The sequence below is a fragment of the Corvus moneduloides genome, chromosome 21 (genome assembly GCF_009650955.1).
Source record: "Corvus moneduloides isolate bCorMon1 chromosome 21, bCorMon1.pri, whole genome shotgun sequence".
Taxonomy (NCBI): Eukaryota; Metazoa; Chordata; class Aves; order Passeriformes; family Corvidae; genus Corvus; species Corvus moneduloides.
In genome coordinates this window covers 10,373,387-10,385,962 of record NC_045496.1, presented here as the reverse complement: position 1 = coordinate 10,385,962, position 12,576 = coordinate 10,373,387, and the positions used below count along the sequence as shown (strand labels likewise).

Genomic DNA, 12,576 nt, shown 5'->3' with positions numbered 1-12,576 from the left:
GGGGCAGGACGGGCAGCACCCACCCAGGCGATGCGGAGGAGCAGAGGCAGATGCCAGTGGCACCCCGGGAGCTGCAGGTCGAGGCAGAGCTTCCCCACCCTCCTCAAGTGCCAAAGAGGGTTGAAGAGAGCCCTGGGATTCAGCATGGACCACAAAGACCTGGATTCTGCACAGCCCGCCTGTTTCCCACCCAGGAAGGTGGCACCATCGCGCCGTGCCCACAGCCCGCTGGCCCGGGGGTGGCCCCTTCCGGACAGCAGCGCTGCTGCCACCGGCGCGGAGCAGGAGGGATGAGGGTCCGCGGTGCAGCTGGGGAGCAAGGAGAGGGCACAGCTAATTGGGATAATTGCTAAAGCAGGCGAGGAGCGAGCGGGGAGGGCGGCGGTGAACAAGGAGCCGTTGTGCACAGGCGGCCCAGGCACGCGGCCCCGGCTCCAGCCGGCAGCGAGAGCCAAACAAACGGGGACTGTTTGGAGCGAGGGAGGACAAGCAGACGGCAGGACAGAAACCAGACCTCCACTGGGAGAGAGCCGGAGCCAAGGGCTTAGCTGGGAGCTGGGTGCTGCGCGGGGTCTGCCGGCTCCCCGTGTGGAGAGCAGCCCCAGCCTGCCACGGCCAAGCCTTCACCGGGGCAGGATGGTGCCATCCCTAATCCCGTCCCCGGGGCAGGATGGTGCCATCCCTAATCCCATCCCCGGGGCAGTGGCCAAAGGAGAGGATGGCAAAGTGCTGGGGATGCTCCAGGCCGGGAGATGAGTGACAGCCCTTCTGCCACAGCCATCCCCAGGACTGGAAAGTTTCAATCACGGAAACACAGCAGGAAACCAGCGCTTGTCCTAAAGAAACCAGCGGCAGGTGCAGTCACTGCACAAGGTCGTGGCACGGCGGAAGCTGCGGCATCGCCCACGTGGCTGCTCAGGAGCCCGCGAGGGTGGGAGCAGCCGAGGCGGGGGCAGCTGCTGCTCCCTCCGCAGGAAGGAGAAGTGACACTTGAGCAGGAAGAACCGCGGCTGTGTATGTGAGCTGCCCAACTCCGTGTCCCAGCTGGGGCTCTTACAGCCCCTTTTCCAGGTGTTTGTGTGAGGGTTTAGCCTTGGAAGGCATCCCGGGCTGTTTGCTGCTGCCTGGTTCAGCACCGGGAGATGCAGGACATGGGGCTGGGCTGAGCTTGGCAACGGGTGAATTGTCCTTCCTAAAGCCGCTGTGCGATGGCACAAGGCCACCCTGCTGCCACTGTCCCCGTGGCACATTGTGGGTGAGAATGCACGAGGAGCAAGGGGAACATCTCCGTGCTGGCCAGAGGCTCTGCCTCAGCAGGGAATGGGTAGGCTGGAGCAGAGGGCGAGATTTTGGCACTGCCAGCAGAAGTGCGCGGATCCGAGCTGCCTCCTGCTTCCTCGCACATTCGGCAGCAGCTCCAGGCAGGGGCAGCCCCTGCCTCCTGCTCCAAAGCCTGTTGGGAACAGCCCACCCTCAGCCCCAAAGCACTCGGCAGCTGGGAGGAGACGGGAAGGACTTGCTCCAGGCCAGGAAATCCTTGCTTTCTCCTCCAGCCGGGCCGCTGTGGGCAGCCACAATGCTCGCTTCCCCCGCGCCGCTGCCAAGCCCCGGCGTGACCCGGGGGCGGCCGGGCCGGGAGCCGCAGGGGAGAGGGACGGAGGGGGGCTGCGGGAGGGCGATAAGGAAACCGGCTCCTCTCTGGTTCCTGCGGCCCGGGGAGAGGCCGGCAGTGGGCCAGGCGCCGGCCGACTCCTGTGATGTCGGTGTGGCCGTGCCAGCCTGGGGACTGGGTTATGGATCCAACGCGGCATCCCCCTGCCAGGGAAAGAGCCTGACGTTAAGCTGGAAAGGCTTTGGGCTCTGCAGCTCAGCATCCCAGCACAGGTATCTGTCAGGAGCGCAGGCTCCGAGCGGCCCCGGCACACCGGGCACCGCGAAGGTGCCTCTGCAGCGTCCCTGTCCCCGCGGGCACCGGGAGGGCCGGGCAGGGGCCGGTGCAGAGGCACAGAACACGTGTGCCCCAGCTCTGCATCCCTGTCCGCTCGTGAGCCTGCGGGGTGGCTGAGATGTAACATCGGGAGAGCGCAGCGTGAGCAGCAGGGAGCTGTCGAGGGGAGCTGTGGATCTGAGGAGCTGCCGGCCCTTTCGGGGCTGTGCTGCGCTGCACGGGGAGCAGCAGCGCCTCGGGAGGCTTCTGCAGAGGAGTCTGTGCTGCCCCTCCGCACAGAGCTGAGTGCCAGGAGCCGCCACGAAGAACAGGATCTGGCCTGCAGGAGGATGTGTGCCGGGCCAGGGCAGCCCAGTGTGCGCACCCAGGTGCTGACCCGAGGGACGGGACACATTCTGGCCCCACAGGAAATCCCTCCCACCGAGCAGCTTTGGCAGGTCACCTCCAGGCTCCGTTTGGGCTTCAAAAGCTGCTGCCGTCCTTTGGGACACATTGCTTCCCCCGAGAGGGAACCGAGAGCTGTGGAAACGCCTTGCATGCCCTGGGCAGACCTGGAGACAAGCAGGGCAGGGTCCCCGCACATGGGATGCTGAGCACAGCTTGGGGACACAGGCTGGATTTTGTGTTGGGGTGTCCTTGGGGTGTTTGTGAGGGGCTGAGCTGCTGAAGGGCACACAGCACCAAGTCTTGCAGTTTCCATGAGCCCCCAAACCCCCTGTCTCTGGCAGCTTTATCCCTGGGTCCTGCTCTGTGCTGCCTGCATTGCCCCTCAGACCTGCACCAGTGGGGTTCCCTCCATGGCACCCTCATTCCCACAGCCGCCCCTCAGTGGGTGCCCAGCTGAGCCCTGGCGCCGGTGACACTGATCCTTAGGAAATGCTCACCCCCCTGGTGCCTCCCGCTCCCTGTGATCTTTCCTTCCGTATCCCCGGGCCTCACTCTGATTTTAATGAGGAGGCAGCTGAGGATTAAGGCAAAAGCCTTGAAGAAAACCTAGCACAGCTGTGCTCCACGGCTGGAGGCTTGTGATATCCCGAGGGAATCATCCCACAGCCTGAATCTGGGGGCTGCCTTCCCATCCTTGCACTGGCCCAATCCGTCCCCGTGTCCTTCCCATACGGCGGCCACCCACGGGCTCAGCCTTCAGGCCCCCCCAAGGTTTGGTGAGTGGCCACCATCTGCACTGGGGGCTCACCGAGCTGCCCCCTCAGCTGGTGACAAAACCTTTCCCTGTAGGAAGCGTCGCCCTTCATCATCCTCCGGCACTGCTGGGCTGGGAAGAGCATCACCACCCTCCTGTGCCCGCGCCAGGCACTGCAGCGCCCGGGAGCCGAGGGAAGCGCTTGAAACGGGACCCGGTCAGGAGGTTTTTATTCCTGGTGCCCGGGAGAGCCCTGGGAGCAGCGGGAAGTGAGAAAGCTCCACCGCTGGGGTGACACACGAATACCCAGCAGAAAGAGGGACAGGAACAGGGCGTGCCTGGGGCTTTCTGGTTTGTTTGGTTTTTTTTAACGAAATAAATGTCCCTTTTGCTGTGTGTGAAGCACCAGCGAGCTGAGGCATCCCAGGGGATCCCTGCAGTTACTGGTATCCTGCAAAAACTTCCAGCAGCTTGTGCTGGGTCACACAGGGTCTGGGGCTATGGGTGCCCTGCCGTGGTACGGCTGGGAGGAGACCAGAACTCATGGATTGGGATTGAGGCATTCCTGAGCCAGCACTTTCCTCCTGGCTGATGTCCCACGGCTGGGGACGCTCCTGCCCCTGCAGCACCTGCAGCCCATGCTGGGAACCCAGGCCCAGCCCCCTCCATGGCACTGCCCTCTCATTTTCAGGCTTCCAGCATGTTCCTGAGCTGGTCAAAAAAACCCAGGAAAGCGAAGGTTGGCTTTTTTTCCCTCTTTCTCCTGGTTTTCCCAGGCTCCTCCTCAAACCAGCATTCCTCTGGAAGCAGCGTGGCATCTCTGAGGATCTCCCTCTCCATCAGCCCCCAGCCTGGGACATCTCCAGGGTGGGCATTGAGTTTTGGTTGTTTTTTTCTGTTTATTTCTTTCCCCCCTGAAAACAATTGCAGGAAATTAGGCTGGGTTTAAGCCACAAAGAGCCTCGCATTAGTTCAGCTCCTCCACTTATTCAAGGAGTTACACAGCTCTGCAGCACCTGCCTGCTCCCAGCTCGGGGAATCCCACATGGCACAACTCCAGCAGCTTGAGCTTTGGTGCAGCAACTTTTCCACCTGAGGATCCTCCATCGTCTATAAACCCTCCAAGGATCAACACACGATTGCTGGATGTGGCCCTTGGAGCTCAGTTTGGAGAATTTCTTGGCAAGAACGGAAATGTTTGAACTTCAGGCTCCAGATTAGGGGTTGCTGCTCCTGGTTGGTGAGAACTCTCCTCAGCTGGGGCTGCCACAGATCTGCCATGCAGGGAACGAGTGTATCCAGGAGGTGCCCGCGAGACGGGAGCAGCCACGGCTGGATGCTGAGAGACATCCCTGGCACGGAGGCACCTCAGATGCCAGCTGACACCCTGCTCCGAGCGGCTGCGTGGGGGCTGCAGCCTCGGGCAGCAGCGTGTGGGATGTCCCCTCCCGAAAGCGCCCAAGGTTCTGTGAGGTGACCTTCATGTGGGAGCCCCTTGGGGAGAGGGAAGGCGCTGAGGACACGGGGGCTGCAGGGTCTCAGGGTCCCCCAGACCCAGGCTGTGCCTGACGTGCAGCCTCGCAGCTCCCTGAAAGCAGAGCTGCTCTGGGACAGGGCTGCGCATGGAAATCGGGGGCTAAAAGACAAACCCAGCCAGCCCTGAGGCACTGCGAGGAAGGGAAGCGCGCTGCGGGAGAGAGCCACAGCGACATCCCCTGTGCGAGCAGGGACACGCCGGGCACGGGCAGGCAGGGAGGGGGTCCCCGCAGGACACCTGGGCGGAGGATGCTTCTTGTTCTATCCCTGCTTAGCCAAATGGATGAGTTTTGCTCTGGGGAAACAGCTCAAGGTGCGAAAACTGGGGAGCAGCGAGGCCCAGTGAAGGGACAGGGGCTGCTGGTGGCTCTTCTCCAGGTGACCCTGCGGTGGCAGAATGGCCCTGAGGGGTCTGTGCAGGAGTTCTGCAGCTTTCAAACCCCAGAGTTGTGTGCTGTGATGCTGATTTGTCACAAGACGTGCTCTGCTGCACCCCCACTCTCAGTCCTCGGAGGGGAAACTGAGGCACAGGAGTGCACGAGGCCCCTCTCTCAATGCTAGGACTGGTCAGAGGAGGGTCAGCTTCTCCCCCCAAAAAATCCCAGGCCTCCCTCTGCCTTTCCCTCCACCACCTGGAAGCTCGCTGAGTCTCTTTACAAGGAAACCACACTCTGGGAGCTGCCAGCCCAGCAGGCTCCGGGACAGAAGGATCAGCCCCAGAGGGAAGGCAGGGGAGCTGGGGATTTGCAAGCAGGTGCTGGCAGCTTCATCCCAGGGGCTGTGCTGTCAGGGGCAGGCAGGCTCCCCTCGCCCTCTGGAGCTCTCCTGCTTGTTACAGGAGTGCCAAGGGGCTGGCCTGGGCAGCCTCTGCTCCTCGGGGCAGGTGAGAAATATTTCCTGTTGTCAGAAGGATGGCCAGAAGGAAGTGGCTTTTCCCTTTGCAAAGTGTGTGGGAAATGTAATCCAGTCCCAGGACGATTCAGCTGCAGTTTGGGGCACCTGCTCCCAGCCTGTCCAGGAGGATGCTGTCCCAGCACCCCTGAGGCTCACAGGAGGGACAGGTTCTGCTTGTGGGAAGGGGTTGGGGCTTCGCACAAGCCACTTTGGGGGCCTTGGGGATGGGAAGAGTGCCAGTGGCTGAGGACACCACAGCAGGGTCACACGGCAGGGACATGGACGGAGGAGGGGCTGAAAGTTTGCATCTTTCCTTGTGCAGCACTTCTGGTGTCAGGGAATGGCACATGTGCCAGCACCCCTCTCCTTGCCCTAGCGCAGCCACGTCCTCACTCCACCCAGCCTCGTGTGTGCCACCATCCAGCGGTGCCCTGGGGGTGGCCCCCGAACCCACCCTGGAAAAGGTCCTGTGCTGCAGGGAGGGGGACCCCAGCAGAGCCCTGGCACCGGGGTCTCAGGGCTGGAGAGGGCAGACACAGCCAGGCAGGGGGTGTGGGACCCCTGGGTGCCCATGGGGGCAGGCAGAGCCTGGCAGGAAGGTCTGGGGGCTGCCAGAGGGTGCAGACCTGGTGTCCCCTGCCTGGTGCTCAGGACCTGTTCTGGTGCTCGGTGCCCTCTGCCCAGCGCCTGGCGCTCGGGGTTTGCTGGTTCCCACAGACCTGTGGAGTGCAGTGCCCCCCTCCCAGCCCCTGCCTGCTGCCCAGAACCAGTGTGGTGCTGGTGCCAGTGCCCAGAGCATGGCACACAGGGCTGGTGCTGGTGCCAGTGGATGGTACTGGTGCCTGTACTGGTGCCAGTGCCCGGTCCTGCCAGTGGTGACAGTGCATGGTGGCACTGCCTGCTGTGTGGTGTTCACTGTGCACTGTGTGGTGCTGGTGCCAGTGCCCACGCTGGTGCTGGTATCCACTGCTGGCGTCCAGTTCCTGGTACCAATGGCTGGTGCTGGTTTGGTGCCTCAGTACTGGTGGCCTTGCCTGGTGCCCAGTGCCCCCTGCCCCTGTCCAGTGCCAAGTGTCCCTGTCCAGTTCTGGTCCCAGTGCCTCCTGACCAGTGTCCCTGTCCACTGCCAAGCGCCCAGCACCAAGTGCACATTGTCCAGTGCCTGGTATTGGTGGCCAGTTCCTTCTGGCCCCTGCTCTGTTCCGATGTCCAGTGCCGGTGTGGGCTGGGTCGGTCGGTTGGTCTTGGGGCTGCGCGGTGGGTGCTGGGTGTGAGGTGTTCTTGTCCCGGTCTCTCGGGGCCGGTCCGTCCGTCTGTCTGTCTGTCTGTCGGTCGCTCGGGGCGGCGCCGCTCGGGGCGGTCCGTGCAGGAGGAAGCGCAGCCGGGGCAGAGCGGCCCCGCAGCGGCCGGAGCCGCGCGCTCGGTGAGTACCGGGGATCGCTGCCCTCACCCTGCCGTGTCCTGCCTGCTCCCCCCTGCCCCCTTTCTTCCTCTGTCCCCCCCGCCCCGGTCCCCGATCTTCCCCCGCCTGCCCCGTCCCCAACCCGTGTCCCAGCCGCTCTTGTCCTGTCCCATCTTCCCCCTGCCTCTCCCCTGCACCCCGTTTCTTCCCGCTCCTCTCCCCACTTCCGATCCTCCAGCTGTGCCCCTCGAGAAATTCCCACCCCACCTGCCCTGCCCTGCCTGCACTCTGTGTCCCAGCCAGCACCCCCTCCTTCCCCCCCAGTGCCCTGCTCACGCCCCGCACCCCTCCTGGCTCTGGGGGGTCCATGTGTACCGTGTCGGGGTTCCCTGGGGCTGGCAGGGAGTGGGGAGCACAGCTCTGCACCCAAACCAGTGGGGTCTGCCGGGGGTCCCTTCCCCTTGCCCTGCTGTGAGAACAACCCCAGCACTGACACCCCCACACCCCGGCTTAGCGGGGTCTCTGTCCCGCAGGGGGTGGGCAGTGCCAGACAGGCCACGTGTGCTGACAAGGGGCAGTGAGATGGATCGTGGGATCACCGTGGAAAACCCCTACGCCAGCGTCAACATCCCACGGGAGCAGTTCCAGCAGAGCTTCATCACGCGCTACCTGAGGGATGAGCCCACCGTCATCGCCAACCCCGCGGCCGTGCCCACCCACGGCATGGAGGAGCAGACAGACCTCGCTAATGGCTGGAACAGCCCGACCATCGCCGTGGACAAGTCCTGGTCACGTCCCTACAACCCCTATGCCAGCCTGAGGATGCCCAATGGGGAATCATCAGCCTCCTTCTACACCGTGACCCTGGACAAGCCACCCAAGGGCCCAGAGCGGGGGGCTGGCAGGCGATGTGGCTTCTGCAGGTGCTGCTCCTGGTGCCCAAAGTGCTGCTGTGTCATCTCCTAAGGGCCCTCCCTGCACCCACTGGACGTGCTGACCATGGGATGGGGCTGGGTGACCCCACAGGGACATGGCTGCTGGCCTGGGCACCCCGGGAAGCTGCCCTGGCACCTGGCAGAGCTGGCAGCTGGCACTGGCTGGACTCTGACATTGCTTTTCACCTGTGAACTCTGCAGCCAGATGTGCTGGGGATGGGCACCTGCCAGCTGGGCCGTGGGGCCCGGGAGCCCTGAGGATGATGTGTGCTGGGACAGATGTCACCGAGAAGTGACTGCACTGGGGATGGGGCAGTGCTGTGAGCCTGCAGTCCTGCACAGTGCCCCTGCCAGCCTCCCCATGCTGGGAAACCTCCACCCTGGGAAGGCGTGGGCAGTGCCCAGCTGCCAGCAGGTGGGTTTGCAGTTTGGGGCACCTGCTGGCAGCCCTGTTCGTGGCAGAGGAGGACATCGTTGTCACTGTCTTGGAGCAGTGGAGAGGAGCCAGGGACGAGCCTCCAGCTGGAACAGGGACCCACCTCCCCAGAAGTGAGTCGTCCCCCCTCCCACAGCACCACGGGGATGCTGCTGGCACCCTGCACCAAGCTCCATCTGGGTCCTGCTCCTCCTCACCACACTGCCCATGGACAGAGGGACTGAGACAGGAAAGACAGACAGCCAAAGCATGGCAGAGCGCTGGGCCGTGCTCCAGGGCAGCACCTGATGGCACAGCATGGATGTGGGCATTCATATCCCAGTGCCAGGAAACCCCCAGCCCCATTCTGTTCCTCCTGCCAGGCTTGTGGGGTGCTGGGCACAACCTCTCGCCCCATCTGCACCCCAGAGCCGGGTCCAGTGCAGAGGGCTGGCCCAGCTCCAGCAGCGGGGCAGCACTGGGGCACCTTGCTGGGAAGGCAGAGCCCCCACATTCGCCTTCTGCAACTGCCTGCGCTCGGAGGAGGGCGGGAGGAGCCTGCTCTGCTGGCTCTTCCCAGAGTGCTGGGGCACCTCCCGGCTGGGCTTTCGGCTGGGGCTGCTGCCATCGACCTGGAACAAGCCCGCTGTTGTGCTGGTGTCCCGCCGTGGTGTTGACGTCCCTCCGTGTTGCTGGCAGCGCTCCCTGGTGCTGGCAGTCCTCCCCGGAGCTGGCGTCCCAGGGACAGCCGCTCTGCCAGGCGGCAGCTGCTCCATGGCTGCTGCAGAGCTGCCTGCGGGAGCCGCGGCTGGGAGGAGTGCCTGTGTTTGCAGATGACTTCAGGGTGCTGCAAATAAAATCACAGCCCTCTCCTGCCCTGCCAAGGTGTGCCTCTTCCCTCCACCCTGGCTTTTCTGGGATTCCCATGTCACTTCTTGCTTTCCCTGGTGGGTGTGCAAGGGCAATGCTAAAGCCTCCAAACAAGGCTTAACTGTTGCCCTGCTGACATCAGCGGCTCTCGATGAGCTCTTTGGCTACTGCCTGGTGCCCCGCTGCCAGCCTGGATCCAGCAGTGCCAGCCTGGATCCAGCAGTGCCCAGGCGTTCCCAATACATGCTGCTCCTGCGTGTCTGGGGACACTGGCTGGTGCTCAGCCCAGCCCTGCCAAGCTGGGTGACTGTCCTGTCTGGAAAGACTTCGTGAGTCTTTGGGAGAGGCTGAGGAAGGGCCTGGCAAAGGGAAGTTCCTGGCTGGGCCAGCTGGGTGGGCTTTGGGGCTGGCTGTGACCCTCCCAGGAGTCCATCAGCAGTGGGAGCCCAACATGGCTTGGTATTTGCCATTGCTTGGAGCCCACCTGCACTGAGACCCCACAAGCATTGGATGCCCAGCATTGCCTGGATGCCACCACGCTGAGATCCCACTGAAAGCCCACAGCCCCTGGGAGCCCACCACTGCTGGGAGCCCATCAAGATCCTGCCACTGCCTGGAAGCCCACCACTCTTGAAATCCCACCCCCCTGGGACATGGGGTGGGGTGGCAGTGGCTTGGCAGAGGTTTGGCCCTGTCAGTTTGGCCCCCCCCGTCCGGACCCCCTGCCTGGCCCAGCTCCCAGGGCGGTGGGTGGCCGGGGGCGTGCGGCTCGCAGGGGGGGCTGGCAGGGACACAGCCCAGGCTGCCCGCTGCACAAGGAGCTCTCTTGTTCTCCCTGCCCAGACCGCGGCAGCGGGGACGGGCAGATCCACCCCGTGTTTGCTCTGGTGTCCCCGCCGCCAGCCCTGCCCTGTCGCGGGGCGCCCGCGGTGTGGCGGGGCAGGGGACACGTCAGCGCCGGAGCCCGCAGGGCGGGGGCTGCCCCGGGCCCTGCCGTGCTCTGCGGGACGCCGCGGCCTGGGGACGGAGAGCTGTCCCCAGGGGTGTGCGGTGCCGCGGCAGCGGCCGGTGCGAGCGGGGGCACGGGCAGGGCAGGGCGCAGCATGTGCCGTGTGTCACCGCTGCCCTTCGCTCTGCCCAGCCCCGCGGCGATGGCAAACACGGCGGGAGCGGCCGGGCACAGCCTGCCAGCCAGCCGGGCAATGATTAAACTGGAGCGGCAGGAGAGGGGGGGTGAGCAGCGGAGGGTGAGGGCTGCCCCACACTGCGGCAGGGCTCTGGTGACCCGGGCAGCTGCGTGCGGAGGCCCAGGGGTGCTCCCCGGGTGTGTTCATCTCCCCAGGGTGCCCAGGGGTGCGGAGGGCTGTGCTGGGTGACCGCCACCTCCTGCCTCTGGAGCGCGGGTGGCGGTGCAGGGCTCCGGCTCATCCCGCTCAGACCTTTGCTCTCCCTGAGGGTGCCGCTCCCCGCCCCGCGGTGCCGAAGGTCCCTGCAGCGCCCGGGGATGAGCCCCGGGAACAGGAAAACGCGTTTCCCATCCACGTGTGTCGCTGCTGATTGCAGGCCTGCCTTCCCTGAGGGGAGACCTTATCGCTCCACACAGCTCCCTGAAAGGAGTTGGAGTGAGGTGTAGGTTGGTCTCTGTTCCCAAGTAACAAGTAACAGGACGAGAGGAAACGGCCTCAGGCTGTGCCAGGGGAGGTTTAGGCTGGATATTAGGGAAAAACTTTTCACTGAAAGGGTTGTAAAGCACAGGCTGCCCAGGGCCGTGGAGGAGTCACCATCCCTGAAAGCGTTCAAAAAATGTGGCATGTGGCACTTGGGGACGTGGGTTAGTGGTGAACATGGTGGTGGTGCTGAGTTGACATCGGACTTGATAATTTTAAAGATATTTTCCAGCTTTAGCGATTCCGTGACTCCCTATTCCTGGATCCAGGTGGGATTTTGGCAGGGCTCATAGTACCCTTGGTGTCAGCATGGCAGATGCACAGCCTCTGTCACCAAGGGCTCCCCTGCCCCAAACCCTGCCTGCGCTGAGCTGGGGTGCCCAGTGATGGAGGAGGCAGCACGGGAGAGCTCCGCCTGCTCCCGCCTGCAGTGGGAGCTGCTGCCCTCTCCTGCTCCATGCAGGAATGCTGCCGGCTGTCCTGGCCGTCCTGCCCTGCCTCCAGCATGGGATTTTCTCCTCCAGGAGCCTGGGTCCAGGATCTGTCCCCCTACCACACTCCCCTCTTCAGTCTGCAGCACCCTCCAGGTGGGACATTGCTGCTGGGCCACGGGCAGCTGCGGGGACAGAGTCTGGCACCTCCCTGGCGCTGTCACCTCCCCTGGGTCATGCACTGCCATGAACCTTGCAGGTGTCCCCGCGGCTGGGGTGCCCCCAGCCTGATGCTGAGCATGGGTAACTCAGGCCCCAAGGCCAGAGCCCGCAGCCTCACGGGGAAGGGCAGGGGCAGGTCACGGACACGTCACCTCCAGGCTCCAGGTGGGAGCACCACCCCACGCGTGGGCACTGCCAGCCCAGACCGGGCCAGAGCCCCGGTGTCCCTGCAGCAGTCCCAGCCCTGCCACCCCACCGTGCCCTCCCGCTCCTGTCACAGCCGTCCCCGCAGCCCGGACCACCTGGGGATGTGTGGCTGGAGCGCGACGGGGTCTCTGCTGGCCGACGTCTGCCCAAATGCCCTCGGCTGTGAAGGGTGGCCCAGAACGTGGAAGATTCTGCTGCTGCCCAGGTCCGGATGACGTCCAAGCCCTCTGCCCACGGTGGAGCCCAGAGCTCCTCGGCCTCACAGGGACGGCTCCTTCTGTTAATGAAGCACAGGCTGATGGTTAATGACCGTTCCTGGGCTTAGATTTCAGAGGTCTTTGTTACCCAGGTGCTTGTAACCCAATCTGCCGGGCTTGGCTTCCCTGCAGCAGATCCAATAGCATCTGTCCCTGAAAGGTGAGCCCCTGCCCACTACCACCGGCAGCCACAGGGACCTGGCTGGGGAGCTGCTGGCAGCTCAGCTCCCCGATGCTCCCCATAGGACTGCCACAGCCCCCCGGGACAGCACAGCTCTTCTGCCACCAACCCTGAGGCCCTGGGCAGCATCTCGGGACAGGTAGGGATGGGGGAATTGGGAGGAGGGGAGGACAGGGGTACCTGTGTGCACCAAAACACTTGAGGTCACCTAAGGAGAGGGAACAGAGTCTTGGTGACCTCCAGGAGAAGTTTGCAAATGTGCTGGTGGGTACCAGACCCCACCTGAGAGGAGGGTGGACCCCCTCAGACCCCTCCCCACGAGCCTTTGTGCCCAGCCCCTGCTGCCCACAGCTGTGCCAGCCCAGCCCGGGGCTGGGGAGGAGCAGGGCTGTGCCACTGCCTGGTCCCCAGGTGCTGTTCCTGGCCCACCCAGCCACCTCACCCCGTGTTCCTCCCAGTCCCAGGCCACA

General features: G+C 64.2%; 1 protein-coding gene across 1 annotated transcript; it reads left to right on the top strand.

The window, feature by feature from the left end:
* Positions 1-6,859: 6,859 nt before the first annotated feature.
* On the top strand, positions 6,860-9,155 carry CYSRT1 (cysteine rich tail 1). The gene is made up of 2 exons (XM_032131078.1): positions 6,860-6,942; positions 7,436-9,155. The coding sequence occupies exon 2, from the start codon at positions 7,504-7,506 to the stop codon at positions 7,885-7,887; it is 384 nt and encodes a 127-aa protein (XP_031986969.1). The 5' UTR covers positions 6,860-6,942; positions 7,436-7,503; the 3' UTR covers positions 7,888-9,155.
* The last annotated feature ends 3,421 nt before the right edge of the window (positions 9,156-12,576 follow it).

Coding starts and splice junctions, on each gene's coding strand:
- CYSRT1 (XM_032131078.1), top strand. CDS start 7,504: ATGGATCGTGGGATCACCGTGGAAAACCCCTACGCCAGCGTCAACATC.